Source organism: Cyprinus carpio, chromosome B23 (genome assembly GCF_018340385.1).
Source record: "Cyprinus carpio isolate SPL01 chromosome B23, ASM1834038v1, whole genome shotgun sequence".
In the NCBI taxonomy this organism is placed as follows: domain Eukaryota; kingdom Metazoa; phylum Chordata; class Actinopteri; order Cypriniformes; family Cyprinidae; genus Cyprinus; species Cyprinus carpio.
Genome location: NC_056619.1, coordinates 11,326,380 through 11,343,687, shown reverse-complemented (window position 1 = coordinate 11,343,687; position 17,308 = coordinate 11,326,380). Strand labels below are relative to the sequence as shown.

The following is a 17,308-nucleotide window of genomic DNA, read 5'->3' as shown; positions in this document are numbered from 1 at the left end:
GTATATATATATATATATATATAGCTTTGTATATATATATATATATATTATAATGTGTGTGTGTTTAAAATGCTTTTAGATAATAAGTTCATTCTCACCTGTTAACTGTGTTACTTTGTCAACTGTTATGTGTGTTTTTTATGTTATGAATATTTTAAAAGTGAACTAACCAAACAATTGATTTAGCACATTAAGGGGATATATTATTCAACCACCTAATTTATTTATCAAAAAGGAATACTGATTTTCTGACTTTTTGGCTGACACGTTTGTTGCCTAAGGGCAACACTATGCCATTTCGTGATTCATTTGTTTATGTATATTTATTGATAACCTTTTGACGTATTTTGGACGCAATTTATTGCAAGACCAATGTCTATGTATTTTCTGAACAGTTCCAGAACCAGAGCACCAGCTGTTCCAGCCTTGCTTCCGCTGGTTTGATCCGGTTCCGCGCTGAGGGGTTTATATAGAGCGGAGAAAGGCCACGCCCCCAGTCACCACGGCTAGCCGTCGACGTCATCTCTCTGTATAAATGAGACGAACGAGTTGTTTTTGTTAGACAGCACTGCGGTAGATATTTTCGGACGTGGAGGATCTTATCCATCCAAACCTTTTCAAATGGGCCCCGTCGCCTAGCGTTTTCTCCCCAAAGCCTCCGACTGAATTGAGAAGGGTGCTCTAATAACATCTGCAAGAGCGGCAAAAGAAGGTGAGGTGGTGGTCTAAGCTTCATATTTTAAAGGGTGCTCATTGTGTGGGTCAGAGAATATGAAGAGGGTAACGTTACAACAACTCGAACACTATTAGTGTCGTGTATTTAGCTGTAATCGTGTGTTTTCTCACGTTTGAGACAAAAACGGTTCCTTTGTGATCTCAACTGCTGTAATTCCTGTGGGATTACTGTAACGTTAACTTCCTCGTGCAGCCGTTTGAAAAATGCAGCATGAAGCTTGTTTGTAATGAATGTCTCGTGACTTAACCTCAGTTTGGTTAGTCTTGTGGTCTGGCACTGAACTGTGTAATAATGAGTAACAATTACAAGACAAATATGTAAACAATACAAGGTTTCAAACCACACGTGAGAGATAAAAGCTCTTAAATGCCTTCCCTGAGTCTATCTGTAATCATTCAAATCCATGTTTAGGGTTAAGATGAGGAGTTATTATCTAGTTTGTATGATTTACATTAAATTCATGTCTTAATCTCTTCACAGGGTTTCCATCTAAGTCACTATTTAAGTCTGTAAAATGGCAGCCATCCCATCTAGTGGCTCTCTGGTTGCTACTCACGACTACTACAGAAGTAAGTTGCCTTTGCCAGTGCTTTGCTGTTATTTTAAATGCAACTATTAACAGTTGACGTCATAAAGAGAATTTGCCTTATAAGACTTCCTTTTCAGGGCGCATTGGCTCTACATCCAGTAGCAGCTCGTGTGGCAGTTCAGAGTATAGTGGGGAGGTTATTCCACATCACCCAGGTGAGCTACGCTTCATTCCTGTTTTTTCAACCCCCCACCTCGATCAATACTCCATTGCAACAGTTTTGACATGACATGAAGACATTTACACACGTTATGCAATGCAAGTTGCACAGTTTGCACCCACATCACAGCTCTGTTGAAATGGAGACTCGTCTGATTGCTTCTGAGTAATCAACTGTTGAGGAAATCACTTTTGTGAATTACTAACAGGACTGTTGCTTGCGTGCATACATAAGCCTACATGCCTTTGTTTAGAGACTCTTTAACAGTGAATGCGTTGGTGACTACATCGTGTACTAAATCCATTAGAAGATTAGACTGGTGGTGCCTTGCTTGTTCTGACCTGTTGTTTAAATGTGCTTTAGGTCTGCCCAAACAGGATTCTGGTCATTGGTGGTCGAGTTTCTTCTTTGGGAAGCAGAACCAGCCTGGTATGGGAACTCTTACTGAGGAGGCTCAGCAGAAGTGAGTCACTGGATTGAGTTTCACCCAAGTTGGTGCATGTAACACGAAGGCCTTGCCAAGTGCTGATGCACTTTTAACTGAGATGCAGTTGCAAATTTTTGATTTCATAACAAGGGGTGTTCGTTTGACATAGCAGTTTTTAAATTCTAAATTCATTGACTGGCTCTCTGCAGGTCAGGGGTGATGAGTGTGACCAATGGGCAGGTGACATGTATTGCCCGGGAGATGGTGATGAGGCAAGTGAGTGAAAGTAGCGATGGAGGCAAGTCGGAGGCGGGGAGTTCTCCTCATTCCTGAATCGGACACCAGATCAGGACACCAACGCTAGGGGACGGGATAGGCTCCCCTTTTCTTTTAATTTCCCATCCATATAATGGGCTGTTTTAATATATACATTTTTTTTTTTTTTTTTTTTATTCATTGTTTTATATATATATATATCACATAATAAATGGAAGAGCTGAAACTTGCAAAAAAAAATTTTGTACATTTTTACACATCTCTAACACTGATGGAAATGTTTTTGTTACATGTTGTTGTCTTATCCTGTGTTTTTTCAGCACAATAAATGGTCTTAAACAGCCCACTACTGCTATTGGACATCTATTTATTTATTTCATGTTTTGTATTCTCTATTATAAAGAAACCATACACCACCATCTCCCCTTAACAGTTAAGAGAAAAGACTCCATATATATATAATGCAAATTAGCTATACATATAATAGTGTACTAGAAGCTGTTTAAAATAAAGTGCAGCAATAATCAAATACTAAAATGAAAAATTAAATTCAGCCTTTCCCCCCTGTAATTGGGATTTTTTTTAAAGGTTTATTTAGGCATTTCTGCCTTTATTAGGATATGATAGTATTTCAGACCGGAAGCGAGATGGGGAGAGAGAGGCGGGGGGGACTGGATCAGGAAAGGTCCATGAACCAGGACTCGAATTTGGGATGCCGTAAAGCACAATAATGCTATATATCAGTGCACTGCCAACAAGAGGAGATGCTATTTTCAGTTTATCTGCACGTAGATATTATGATGTACTGTATGGCATGATTATGGGAAATTGTGTATATCATCTTGTACTAATTTATCTGTTCCAAGTGTGCAGAGAAGGAAATGCACCCCCTTCTGCATTTATTTATTTCATAAAAAAAGAATGATTTGATTATATAACAAGCATGCTGAAGCTAAATTCAGTGTGTCAGCTTTCAAAGTGGAATTTGGCAAGGAGACAAAAAGGACTCTTGGCTGGTAACTGAGTCATGACAACTGCTCTTGAGTGAAATGTCAGTTCTCCTCATACAGAAATAATCCAAAAAAGCAACAGGTTTTTATTTTTAAGAATTGTATTTTTAATTCAAAAAAATACTTTGAACAGGGTGAGCAGCAGGTGCTAGCATAAAGACAGGTTTGAAGTGCTCTTGTTCCAAACACAGAAACAGTGAATATGGGAAACAGTCCATATGGAACATTGCTTGCTAGATGACGTTTTACAGCTTTGTTCCTGTGTGTAAATGGATTTTCCAGGTCACTAAGTTCTGATGGTTGGCTAGATACATGAAAAGGCCTCTTTGTGGCATGCTGACTCTGTTCTTTTTCAGACATCACTTCCCCTTTGTTTGCAGCAACAGGTCCCAACTATGAGACTGTGACAGACATGTGGTGTGATTGGTAGTTTATTGAAGATGAAAAGAAATGTACTTTTTATTGGCAGAATTGAAGGATGTCAAAATCTGTAAATGACTAATCAGTTGTCATATTGGCTATGCAGACCATATAAAATATTTCTATGTATTTGAAAGGTAAAAGCTTTTTAAAACTTTCAATGCCATGGCAAATTAATCTTTACAATTAAATCTAATAGTATTATATGTCTAAACACATTTTACAGATTAGGTTGGTCCAGCTGATGTGCGTGAAAGAAAAGCAAATAAACAATTGCTCTCTTAAAGTTTGGATCTTTTAACAGCAAGGAAAGCCAACATATTGTTAGCTGCAATTTCTCCAATTTGTTCTTATAGGAGAACTTTGTCTCATACTGGTGGTGGGGACCGGCCTTGCATAAAGTAAGGCAAAATAAATGCAGCATATGGCTATATGGATATTTATACAGTATAATTACAGTACTGTTCAAAATTTTGGGAGTCAGAAAGATTTTTTTCCCACATTTTTTTTTTCTAAATTAATACTTTTATTCAAAAAGGGATGAATGACTGATTTATAAAGTTACAAAAACAAATGACATTTCAAACAAATGCTGCTCTTTATGTCCACAAAAATAATAAGCAGTGCAACTGTTTTTAACACCGATAATAAATGTTACTTGAGTAGCAAATCAGCCTATTAGAATGATTTCTGAAAGATCATATCGTGTATAAACTAAAAATTATTATTCTCTAGCATGAAAAAGATCTCTATCTCTAAACAAAAATAAACCAATAGAATAATTATTGGAGCAGCACTTTTAAGCAACACGTTCACATATTCTGTCTGTAGAGAAGCATTTTTTTTTTCCTTCCAGAGGTCTACACGCTATTCTTGTGCAGGTGTCTACTTCACCACACGATCAGCAGGACTTTGTCGTTTGGAAGAGGTTCCGCAGGATGCCGGGCTCTTTAAAACCACATTTACTGTCCAGCCATCACTCATAGGCCCTAAACCTGTATTTAGACAGAAATACATGGTCTTGTTGTCAGTAGGGCTAAATGTACAACTATATAGATTGACAGATCTCAGTTTAACTCATACTATACCTTGGTGCTTGGATTTGGTCACCCAGACTGTCACTTGTCTTTGCTTTGGTTCCATTAAATTATCAGATAGACTACTGACTGCCTTCATTTTGTCTGTCGGGCAGATGCCTGCAAACAAAAACAATCACATATAGAAACACATACACAGAATCCTGCACAGCCCCACAGAGTAAATCCTCTAAAAATAAATAAATGATGTGTAATCCCTTCTGTATCTTTAGTCAAGATAAAGAGAACTTTTAAAAGTAATATGAAACATTTTTAGTTATACATATTACATTTCGTTATATGTTTTTAGTACTCAGTACAGTTTAAGCAATCAAACTAGGTGTATTTCTTGCAATTTACAAAATTGGGACCGATATTTTTATTAGGTGCTGTACATTCAGGTACAAGTTCATTCATGAGACACAAACAGAGCTTTGAACTGCAGATAGTCAGAATAACACGTGTCCTGTAGCTGGTTAAACAGAGGAGAGCTAAAAATAGTGCTGCACTTACTCCGGTAAAACTCATTCCGAGCAAGGAGACACACAGGGGCATTTACGGTGGTCATGGTCAGCTTTTATGTTTAAATATGACAGAACCAAATGCTTGGAAAGTGGGGTGTTCTTTGGAACCTGGAAACATACAACAAAGGAGGAGGAGTTAAGGTCAGTGCTGACTGAGCCACAAACCACAAACTCTTATCATGCTTTTAAAAAGACAAAACTTGTTGACTCCACAAAAACAAAAAACAAAAAAAAAACATGTTGATTGTAGATGAATCACATGTGTGTCAAAAGTCAAAGAAAGGACTTTTGTCCCAGTTTTGCTCAAATTGTAAACAGAATATGCTTGTCCTCTATAGGGTCATGGAAGCCAATAATAAAAAGCCCAAAGTAGACTTCCGTTTTTGCTAGGGTATGCACAGTCAGAAAAGTAGGGAAGAGAGGAAATAAGAAGTTTAAACTAGTATTTTAATAGTGACAAAGAAATAGCTCAAACACAAAGACGAAACATTCTAGTACGTATGTATCAAGTGTCTTTAATGTCTTTTCAAACCAATGTTGTACTAAATACGACTGATTCGGCTCTAGTAGTCATTTCTGAACGAATCAGTTTTTAAACAAATCAGTTGAGTGAATAATTCAATGACCCATAAAGGGAGTCACTTGTATTATTCCTGAATGAATCAGTCGAGTGAATAATTCAGCGACATACACATAGATGGTCACTTGTCACCATGTACAGTACTAGGATATCAGTGTAACTTGCAGAAAGAGTGTAAACAGTTGTTATGTTAGTTTGTTATGTGCTTGATGGGAATTCACTAGGGCTAAAAATGAGTGTCATTGTTGTGTTACTCGGCATAATTCCAAAAAAACAATAGAAACCATCACAGAATTTGTAATGGTTTTACTGGTTATACTGGGAGTTGTACTGGTTTTAATGGAAACTGCCATGGTGCCTGTTGATCTCTACTGGCCATTGGTTGCTTGTTAAAACCACTAAATCCTAATGGAATATGTCCCAGAACAAACTACAGGAAACCATTTTTTAAAGGTTGTAATGATTAAAAGTTGATGGTTTGTAATGTTTGTAATGGTATTTGCAGTGGAAACCATTAGAATTTCTGTCATGGTTTCAATTCTTTTTTGTTTGTTTTTTTGTTTGTTTTCAGCAAGGCTGTTAGACTGACATATCTCTGTCATCCTCTTAATCTTAAGGGTGTGTTAGAGTATCTCTACCAAAATATTGTTCCACCTCTAAAAATAAAACCACTTCCTCCACACTGACACTCATATATATAGCTACATAGCTATGTGCGATCATAGCTGGGTGGTGCTAAATATGGAATTGAACTTTGCTCTATATAGCCAGCCAGAAATGTATCGTTTGATCTTGCCTGTATTGGTGTTCTTGTTTTGATGCAGAATACAATGATTCTCAACAGCTCTGCATGACTCTTTCTTTTCTTAGACACATAACAGGCTTTTTTGTTAACACGAAATTGGTCTTGAACACAAAAGCCTTTGTGTAATGGAGGTTTAATCTGCAATGGCATAACAGCAGTGAGAACTAAGCTTCATCAGCAGACTCTGATGATGTTAAAGAGTGAAAAAGCAAGGGATTAAAGAAAAAACTTGATGTCGTTTGATCTCATTTGAAAGGTTAGTACGTGAACAGAGACGTCTGGAATTGAATACAGATATAACAGAAAACAGAAATTCTAATGGACGAGGGTGTCATTCTTTTACAAAGATCCATATCAGTCCTCCAGGCATTTTTCAGTGTTTCTTTGTGAATTGATGTATATGGTGGGCGGGTGTATGAGAGAGAAAGAAAGAATGAGACATAAGAACAGAAGTAGAAGATATGGAAAGCTGGCCTTAGAGAAAGGGAAATATAGAAGAAGAGGAAAACAATCCTCACAGTTGTAAATATTAATACACAGTAAAAACAAAACAGCTACAAAGTACATTTATGAAAAACAACTCAAAAAGTCCTGGACAAATGCTCTTTTCTCAGAGACCTGTTTGGTTAGTATCATGTCAACATATCAGACATATCTAGATCAGTTTATATATATATATATATATACACACACACACTGTCAGAGAGAGTCACGTGAAGGTAACAAGCCAAAGGGTTGTGTTTAGTTTAGAGAGTTGTCAGAGAGAGTCACGTGAAGCTTTAAATATAAAAACAATAATGCTGCTGTTTATATTCCTAAAAAAGATATATGATTAGAAAGGTTGTTTTAAAGTCCATGCAATATGTCTTGATGTTATCTTTAAGTAGACCTTGCCTTTTTGTAGGCTGTCTGTCATGTGTAAAACTCCTTAAAGTCCAATGGCGGTGTAAATGTTCCAGAAATGTTTTTAAATCTTGTGAAGAAGGGAAAGCCTGGAATCATAATGCATGTCCAAACACAGACGAGACAGCTTTATATCAAACCCCTCCTTTGCTTCAGGTTAGAGGACTGACAAGCTATTCGCTAAGAAGTTGAAGGTCCCACCCTGAGGAACACCCATATGCTTTCCTGACCATTTGAGAAAGACACTGGGATAAATGAAAGGTCGGAACGATTATGTGCTGCTACAATATTTTCCAGCCCTCACAAACACCAGTGGAAATTCTTTGCATAAGAGACAAGCTTTCACACGGATGCTACTGTTTTTAAATACATTTTATTGCAGTACACTCTGTTTAAACATAAATTTGTAAAATGTTCTTGTTGCCTTTCTGTGTTCTAATTATTTCCATAATAACAATCTCTGCAAAGTCCAACTCTTTGAGGTTAGAGAAAACCCTGCAAGCCATTTTTCCACTTTGACCTATATTCTTCTAGTAAGAAAAACAGGAGTACTTCAGAAAGTCAATGTGACATGCCTGCAAAAGAGTCTTGAATAGGAGGAGCTATTGGGGTATCCAGTGTTGATCACGCTCTGACAGCATGAGCAGCTCTGTGAACCTCCTCATGCTGCATGGCTGACTATAAATCACTCACACAGGGAACTAGAGGAGCTTTCTCTTGAAGAGATCATGTCGCCATAAAACCATCATGACAGTTCTGCGTGATCACAGTCTAAGCGACCTGAAGCAAAGCTGAATAGGCTACATGTGGCATTAAGTGTTTAACTGTTTGTTAAGGTAGCCTATATAACAAAGCCTTCGTTTGATTTTTTTATGCTCCTGCAGACATGTACTTTCTTTAGATTATTTATTTACTATTTAGGCAATGGCAAGAAGCCAAACAGGAAAGAACCGATCATAATGGAAAAAGCTATGCATGACCTACATGTGCATGTCAACATAACGTCAATTTAAAAAACATAAAGCCATAAATATTTATTAAATCGATCGGTAATACGTCATGATGTCTATCTACACAGTTGTTTTCCAACCTAAATTAATCACTTTCTGTAGGATGACGCCATAAGGAGCTTTATTTTTAGTTAATTAAACACAGTGGAAATTCAAACCTATAAAAGATTAGAGACCAAATAAATAAATACAATAAAATAAAAAACAGAAATATTTCACCATTAATATATATATATTTAATAAACTGGCAGTTTTTAATATTGCATATCGCTAAAAATGGAAACATCATGGTAAACCAAAGTAGCAGAGTAGTTATTAAACACGCTATGTACATTTCATTCTGATATTGCCAAAAAGGAATGACCGTATATGCTAAAATGTGCTATGCTGAAAGGAATATCAGGAATGAGAATGACCCTGTCTCTAATGATGATGATAATGACAGTGACGAACATGATCCCATACATCAGCAGTTCTTGTCGTCATTACTGTTGAAACTTTAGCTTGTGGGAGAACAGCTTATTTGTATGTTAAACACAGAGTCATAGACAAGCCCTCATAAAGGTGCATGGTGTTTGTTGTTGTAGTAAAAGCATGAAGGTGGCAGTGTTTATGGAAACGCCTCGTACATTATGCTTTCCCTCCTGATATAAGCATATAAATTTGATTAACATGCTCTAAAATAATTTTTATGCTCTTTCATGCTTTATTATATCCATACTATAAATAAATGACATGCAGCTAAATAAAACCGAATAAAAAAATAGATTTCTTGGTTGCACACTACAGATCGCCACTGAAATGGTGTGGTGCCATCTGCTGGTGACATTTCATATTGAACAGGCCTGATTCATTGGTTTACCTATTGTGAGAAGTAACTAGGTTCTACAATTTTGACCCTATGGATCAGCTCATTACCAGCTTTTTAATTATTTTTATATGAATATTTTTATGAATGACACTTGCCAAAACAAATGAACACTGTTATCTATATAAGTCCCAAGAACTCTGAGTTTGCAGATATAGCAATAAAAATTGCAATCCTTGCCTATCGTTACTATTTTCCTACATAATGCCATTGCTGCTTCACTCTAGATAAAAACGTTAAAAAGTAAGTATTATTATTATACAATTTTTTTTTGTCAATGTAAGTTTGTCATGAGGAAAACAAACATTCAGTATATTGTATTGTATTGTTCAGTCAGTATTACACAATATTTAGAGTATACAAATCAACATACAGTAAAGCGAGAACAACGTTTATTACAAAAAAAGTAACAATAGCATAGTCAATTCAGTCAATAATTGCCCTAAACATAAATAAATCTAAAAAAGTGCTTTATACGTGCATCTTCCTCTTTATCTGAAAACTGATGTGATGGACTAATCCAAGATGATTGTATGGTGCTTCAGTTTTTAAGGATGGTTCAAGGTCAGTCTGGTTTTGCTATATAAGAGTTTGAGACCACCAGATGTTTGCAGGTCCTATCAGCTGCCTTGATAGTTTTCTAGTTCATGCCTCAGAATCTTAAATGTTGGACGGTCCTCTGGCTCTGCTTTCCAGCAAGATCGCATGATGTTATAAATGACCTGTGGACAGTGAGGTGGAGAAGGCATTCTGTAGTTTTCTCGTGTGACGAGATCATACACATCACAATTACGGACACCTATAAAAGAAGGCACAAGGCTTAAATAGACAGATTCAAATTATAATGACGAAGATAAATTTGTGAACTATACATATTTTTAATCATTTCTACAGTATAAAATACTTTAGTAATTAAATATTTATAAATTATAAATTGTATAAATTATAAAAATTCGATCTCAAATCTTGAAACAGACCTGGATAAGGTACAGCTCCATATGTGACGATCTCATAAAGGAGAATCCCAAATGACCAGACATCAGATTTGCCAGAGTAACGGCCATGACCGATAGCCTCCGGCGCGGTCCATTTATATGGGATTTTCTTGTCATCACATATATAAACAGGTTCCTAGATATGAATGAACACTATTTTATTTCATTACTGGAGGCTGCACTACCCAAGGCTATAAAACTGACAGAGCATCAAAACTAGAAGTTAATAGACAACTTCCTCTCTGGTTATGAAGAGCACCTTTAAATGGTGTAAAATCATTCATGGGATCAGTTAGATTTGATAATTGTTCTGCATCATAATATATAGCAAACAAAAATATGATTTAATATCACAGGATCAGATAAATCCACTGTTACCTACTGATATTTTCATAAACCAGGATGAAAACTGGTGCCGGTACTACTCTACTTTATTTGCATACTGGCATCAGCAAATAAACGTGCATTACTCACATGTATTTTCGTGCAGCATGTGTTGCACAATAAAAGAAACAGCATATCATTTTAGCTCACCTTAATGATCCGAGCTAGGCCAAAATCAGCAATTTTGCAGACATATCCCTCTCCAACTAGAACATTTCTTGCTGCAAGGTCTCTATGAATACTGTTATGTGCCTCTAAATATGCCATTCCATCTGCCACTTGAGCTGCCATGTCGATCAGGGACTCTGTATCCAGTGTCCTACCCTCTGGATCTGATGTATAGAAGGCAGATCAAATTAAGAAGTGAGAGAGCATAATTACACCCACAAGAAAAAGATATGATTTTAAAAAATTTTAAGATATGAAGATACTTCAATCATACATATTTAAGGGATAGTGACTGACTTTTTAGGAAATTAAGCAGGTCTCCCTTCTCTATTAGTTCGGTGATGATGTAATATGGGACGGAGGAAGTGCAGACAGCAAAGAGAGAAATCAGGTGCCTGTGACGGAAACACTTCATGATCTGCACCTCCAACTGAAAGTCCTTCTGCACAAGAGCATCTAAAGAAAGAAAAAAACATTTAATGAAAGGATTTATTATAAATATATGTATTGTTCATTTACCATTTCTAAAAAATGTACTTAGTTTTATTAGAGAGAGCTCTCACAGTTACACAGCAAAATATCTTGTTTTAAACATTTTGTTAGATTTATGCTTAAAACAAGAAACAATTATCTACAAATGGAGTAAGAAGGAAGACATGCAATTTTTCCAAGTAAATTTGTGCTATTTAAATTTTAGATTCTTATTGACAAACAAGACAAAGTTGTAGTGCAGTGTATCTGTAGTACTGCATTTATTCCACAACATTCCAAGTCAGGGCTTGAATTGCCATTTTTCTGCTTGAGGTATTGGGTTGTAGATTTACCAGTGTAATGCCATTCTGCATGACCTACATCGTGTTCAGCCTCAGCACACAAATACTGTGTAATGCGTGCAATGTACAATCCAAAAATGTTGGTTGTAAAAACTGTAGGGTATTCATGTCCCGAGGCAGGTGGTTGCCTTCATTAAGCATACAGTTATTTTGCTTGAATACTGAATATGATTTTTGTCACATTACTCATTGACGTCCAAAAATTGCCTATCCATGTCATGCTTGTCCAGTTCCTTCCCTGAAGGAAATTCCTGAACACTGCAGATCCTGAGGTTCTGTCTGGAGTATTGTGTACCTTTTGAAGTGGTTTTACTCGAATAACCACTATTGAGAAAAGGTAGATTTATGAAAGTCAGAATCTTTAGTAATGTTTATTAACTCTTTCCAGCCAATGTTTTGATCCACTGCATTAACCTGTGTCATGTGTGCAAGTGTGCACACAATGGAAACTAAATTGTACCCCAGATAGTCTTGTGAGAAGTGTAAGAAGAACAGCAATCCAACAACTTTGAAAATCATGCAGTGTGTACATTTATACTGCTAGATCCTATATGATTTTGCTGTGCAATTTTGCATTCTAATTTTCAGCTCTGCTCTAGTTGTGAGCTCACCATTGTTCTTGAGGATTTTGATGGCCACTTTAGTGTGATTTTTCCACCTGCCGCTGTAAACATCAGCAAAGTGGCCACTGCCGAGCATCTTCTCAAGAGTAAATTGTTCTTTAGGCAGCTCCCACTCATCGACTAAGGGGGGTGGAAGAACCTGCGGCATTTTCTACAGAAACATGAGTCAGTGGTGTCAGGAAGGAAGTTTACAAACACATTTAGTTTTATGAGGACTATTCTCACATATTCACTGGGTTAGAAGCTTTTCGATCAGATACTGTATCAGCATATGTTTGCTTGATGTTGATGAAGTTGACATTCTCATAACAGAAAAGAAACTCTTTCAAGCACTTCCTCATTTGATAAAAATAAAACTGAAAGAGAACAGGAAAATAAGAGAGATATACTGTAAAAAACAAGCAGAGGAGAGGAGAATCTTACCCGAATGCAGGGTTTCCTAAGAAAATCCAAAGTGGAGAGAGGGTGAGTTTGATAATATTCAACCACATCTAATACACTGGCAAATTGAGGAGATGGATCCACATAGAACGTCCCACTAGTATGGAAGATCTTGAAGTGCTTTGCTTTGGCCTGTGATTTCACTAAGAGACAAGATTCAGAACTTCAGTCTGAAATTGTACCTTTTTAGAGATTCCAATGTGTGCTGTAACAAACTCCCTAATGGCTGTCAGAAAAACACAAACACACACACCTGAGAGCACGAAGCTCATGCTGTCAGTCTCACTGATTCGCACAAGAAAGGATCCATTTTCATTTTCTGCTGACATGAGGAGACTCAATGCCTCAACACGGCTCAACTTTCCAAAAAACCACCTAAAAGAACAGAAAAAACACCAGGGTCATATGATTTCCTTTTTGTAGTTTTACAGTAAAGTGTTGTTTGATTTGTGAACGGATCATTCCTTTGAATCGCATTTGTTAAAAATAAATATTCACCAAATTGATTCACAAAATGATTTGTTGATGAACTGTTTCTTCCGCTCAACTCTGATTCATCAAGGATGATAAGAATTGTGATAACTATATCATTCTAAATCTGTGAGAATAGGGAAGTCCACACCACAGCTATAATGATAATGTCGCTAGAATTTTTTTTACTAGGGCCTCAGTAAAATGTCGTTAATAAATCCTTATGTGTCAACGGGATTGATGTATATCGACCTGAAAATTATTTTCTCTGATATTATTTCAGCAATCAAGTCATGTAATTTCTGTCAGCAGTTTAAAATCAGAGCTCGCAATGCGAGAATCGTGACTGAATCACTATTATGATCTAATCATTTAAACAGGCAAAAATTTGGAACTTGTTTGCTAAACAAAATAAGTGCTGGATGAGATGGATATTAGGCTAAAACAAAACTTGCAAATGTCTTCTATAGGTTGTCATTGACGAAAAGCAGCTCTTTATTGTGCATGCAGTTTGTAAATGTCAGGTAGAGACGATTTATATCCAAAACAGCATTAAAACCGTAATAACATATGGGCACACTTTTTGATGGGGGACTGTAGAAAGGCTAAAAACGCCTCTAGTAAACAAACAGTTGCTGGTAGCCATTGACTTCCATAGTATGAAAAAAAATACTATGGAAATCAATGGTTACCAGCAACTTTGATTGACGACATTCTTCAAAATATCTTCAATCTACAGAAAAACGTTTTATTCAGAACAGGTTTGTAAAAACATGAGGGTCAGTAATTGATGCTTAACTGTTTATTTTTAGGTATGCTCTCTATGTGGCAAAGTGACCGTTGCAAATTCATTCGTCCTTTCTGTCAGAAGTAGTGTCAAAATATGTGAAAATGTGCATTAAGACTAAAGCACCCTCACTAATTTCAGAAGCACCCTCACTGATTAGTTCTGGAACTTGGTTGATATGCTTTTATTGTATAAAGATATACATAAACAAAATACAAATGCACTAAATGAAATAATTTTAATAAATGCATATTTACAATTTAAGCAACTAAAATAAGTATTAATAAAATAAATAACTAGAGAAGGCTGACTATAATCAACTTGCTTCTATTTAGTGACATAAGCCTACTCTTCACCTGAATTAGAAAAAAAGCTCTTCTGGTCTTTAGTGACAAAGTTTGAGCGGGTACATGCAATATCTGAGCGAGAGCAGAGCTAATTCATAAAAGAACAGTGTATATTTAAAAGCACATCCAGTTTTGTGTGAGTGATAGAAATCTGCTTGTGAGTTGAGATTCATGCTCGCGTATTAACATGGATGACATAACATTATGCCTCTCGACATTTTCATTAAGATCACGCTATAGAAACCACCTAAAATGAAGTATAAAGAGGAGGTTCCCTACGGTGGCCATGAAGTGCAAAACCGGAAGAGGTATGTATAGTTTGAGACAGCACCACTGGTATGGGATTACTCACCACTGACTGGACGAGACATCTGTCAATCAACATATACAGAAAGAACCAGCCGAAAAACAGTAGAGTCGTGGTAGAAAGTTCAGAGATGGTCTTAAAGTAGCTTGGTTTAAATGTATTGTATGAATTGCGCTTACTATTGAATAAAACATACAGAGTGTCTATTTATACTTTGTGCACATAACCTGCCTTATTGGCATTTTGTCAGCTCCAGTGACGCAGGTGATTAAGCATGTGTCCTTGACTTTTTTTGACGCGATCGACCCGGGTTCAAACCCACCTTTTGCCGAACTTTTTTTCCTCCCTTTTCAAATCTCGTATCACATCGTAAAGGCATTTATTTTCAATAAAAATTAAGGGAATAATCAAAAAGGTGAAAATAAAGTATAGGGTAGGTGTAGGGAGGGCTTTATTGTACCGATAAGGTGGCATCCATTTAATAATTTGAATTAAAATTATAATTTTAACTATTTAACCATTTTAACTATTTAACCACTATTTGCAACAAGTAGTATACATAGCAGAAAACCCTGCTATTTTAACAGTGTAAATACTGCTATTTTCACTTAGTGTAAATAGAATCTAATACGAGATTTGAAAAGGGAGAAAAAAAAGTTTGGCCAAAGGGGGTATCGTACCGGGTCAATCACATCAAAAAGCCAAAAACACACACTTAACCACCTGCACCACTGCAGCTGACAAGCTACTAATGCCAAAATGCCATTAAGGCAGGTTATTTGCACAAACTGTAAATAGACACTCTGTATGTTTTATTCAATAGTAAGCGCAATTCATACAATACATTTAAACCGAGCTACTTTAAGACCATCTCTGAACTTTTTTTTTCCGAACTAATGTTTTTCGGCCTGTTCGTTCTGTATACTTTGATTGACAGATGTCTTGTCCAGTCAGCGGTGAGTAATCCCAAACCAATGGCGCTGTCTCAAACTCTTCTGGTTTGTCTGATTTGTCCTTGTGTTTTCTGACTTGTTTTGTTTTTCGGATTTGTCAGTGTGTTTTCTGATTGTTATAATGTTTTCTGAATTGTTGTTGTGTTTTCTGAATTGTTATTTTGTTTTCAGAATTGTAATCTGTTTTGCACTTCATGGCCACCGTAGTTCCCTGCTAAAAATCGCATTCCAGGGGGTAAAATACATGTTTTTCGGCGGGAATCCCAGTAAAATCTCATTCCAGGGGGTAAATATCACGTTATTGGGGTGGGTTCAACCCGCAGACATGAAAATCAACCTGCGGCAACAGTGTTAAAGTATGGCAACACTGATGACAGCTCACTCAGGACGGGTCTAAGGTAAAACGCCAGTCCAGTCTGTGCTGAAACACTGTCAAACAAACTATCTCAACAACAGGAGGGGCCAGTTTTTGAGATGTCACACAGACAGGTATCTGAGATCAGCTTGATTTGAGAAACTGGTAAAAAATTGAGCAGATTAAATAATAATAATAATAATAATAATAATAATAATAATAATAATAATAAAAAACCCTGGGTGGATTTTTATCATTTTAAGGTGGTTTTGTACACACACTGCCAACACATTTCAGTTCAGACAACTTGTAAAAGTGCATGCAGCATGACCCCTTTAAATACGCGACATCTAGCAGCATTACAAAAGTGAAAAGTCAAGATGCATACACATTGAATTGCTTCCCAGATAACTGAATGTGATGGATATCCGGCAGGATTAAAATCACAGTCTTGGGTAAACTTAATTGTTTTTATAGATAAATTATTGAAAATATTTCATATAGCCTACAACATAGTTACTCTGAAACAATGCTCTTTTTTTTATATTTTTTTTTTAAATAGCCCTGCTCTAGACACTAGAAAAGTGATGAGCAAACTAACAGACCAGCGTTACTTTTCAGAAACAGCTTGGACACTCACGGTTGAGACTCCACGGACTCCGCACGCGCCAGATAATTGAACGGCACAAAACCGGTGGCCACGCGCCCGTGTGAGGCGATTTTCTTAGCACTCCACCAGTCTCCGGAAGTGCTGACAATCTCTAACATATCACCAGCTTTGAATGACAACTCCTGGAAGTCGCGAGGCTCAAAGTCCCACAGAGCCGTATAAAGTGCACCGGCTGTCTTCCGAGGAGGCAGCGGCTCGCTCGCCGGTTGTCCATAACGGTTAGATTCCGTATTACCGAGCCCATCGCAGGTAGAGTCGGTGTCAGTTTTCACGCTGTTTTCTCCGTCGTTCGGTGAGGGTCCGTATATTCTGTCCCATAATGTCTTAAGACATGGGCAAGTTTTCCTCAAACATTCCCCCATGAGATAAAACTGTCCCCGAGAGACACCTGCTATCGGATTCCCATATGAGACTGCTGTTTTAGGGAACTGACATTACAGTGAAACCTTCCGCATTTGAACCACGCCTGTGGACGACAATGACACAAGTTCAGTAGGCTAAACAAACATACTTTATTATTTGAGGATAATTGCTTTACAGACTAGCAGCATGCTTCCGGTCAAACTTAAAGTCAGGTTACATGATAAATC

At 36.9% G+C, this 17,308-nt stretch overlaps 2 protein-coding genes and 1 long non-coding RNA gene across 3 annotated transcripts; 1 reads left to right on the top strand and 2 right to left on the bottom strand.

Moving 5' to 3' along the window:
- Nucleotides 1-538: 538 nt before the first annotated feature.
- LOC109054310 (pancreatic progenitor cell differentiation and proliferation factor B) lies at nucleotides 539-2,534 on the top strand. Its single transcript, XM_019071590.2, has 5 exons — nucleotides 539-712; nucleotides 1,217-1,305; nucleotides 1,403-1,480; nucleotides 1,849-1,948; nucleotides 2,122-2,534. The coding sequence occupies exons 2-5, from the start codon at nucleotides 1,251-1,253 to the stop codon at nucleotides 2,243-2,245; spliced, it is 357 nt and encodes a 118-aa protein (XP_018927135.1). The 5' UTR covers nucleotides 539-712; nucleotides 1,217-1,250; the 3' UTR covers nucleotides 2,246-2,534.
- Nucleotides 2,535-3,281: 747 nt separating this feature from the next.
- On the bottom strand, nucleotides 3,282-5,326 carry LOC109054312. The gene is made up of 3 exons (XR_002011841.2): nucleotides 5,208-5,326; nucleotides 4,707-4,814; nucleotides 3,282-4,613 (listed from the first exon to the last, which is right to left on the bottom strand). It is a non-coding gene; the product is annotated as an uncharacterized LOC109054312 (long non-coding RNA).
- A 4,433-nt stretch (nucleotides 5,327-9,759) lies between these two features.
- LOC109054309 (protein-tyrosine kinase 6-like) lies at nucleotides 9,760-17,205 on the bottom strand. The gene is made up of 8 exons (XM_019071589.2): nucleotides 16,689-17,205; nucleotides 13,082-13,203; nucleotides 12,811-12,971; nucleotides 12,376-12,538; nucleotides 11,229-11,387; nucleotides 10,914-11,095; nucleotides 10,362-10,515; nucleotides 9,760-10,183 (listed from the first exon to the last, which is right to left on the bottom strand). Exons 1-8 carry the CDS (start codon nucleotides 17,078-17,080, stop codon nucleotides 10,005-10,007), a joined length of 1,512 nt encoding a protein of 503 aa, XP_018927134.1. The 5' UTR covers nucleotides 17,081-17,205; the 3' UTR covers nucleotides 9,760-10,004.
- Nucleotides 17,206-17,308: the final 103 nt, after the last annotated feature.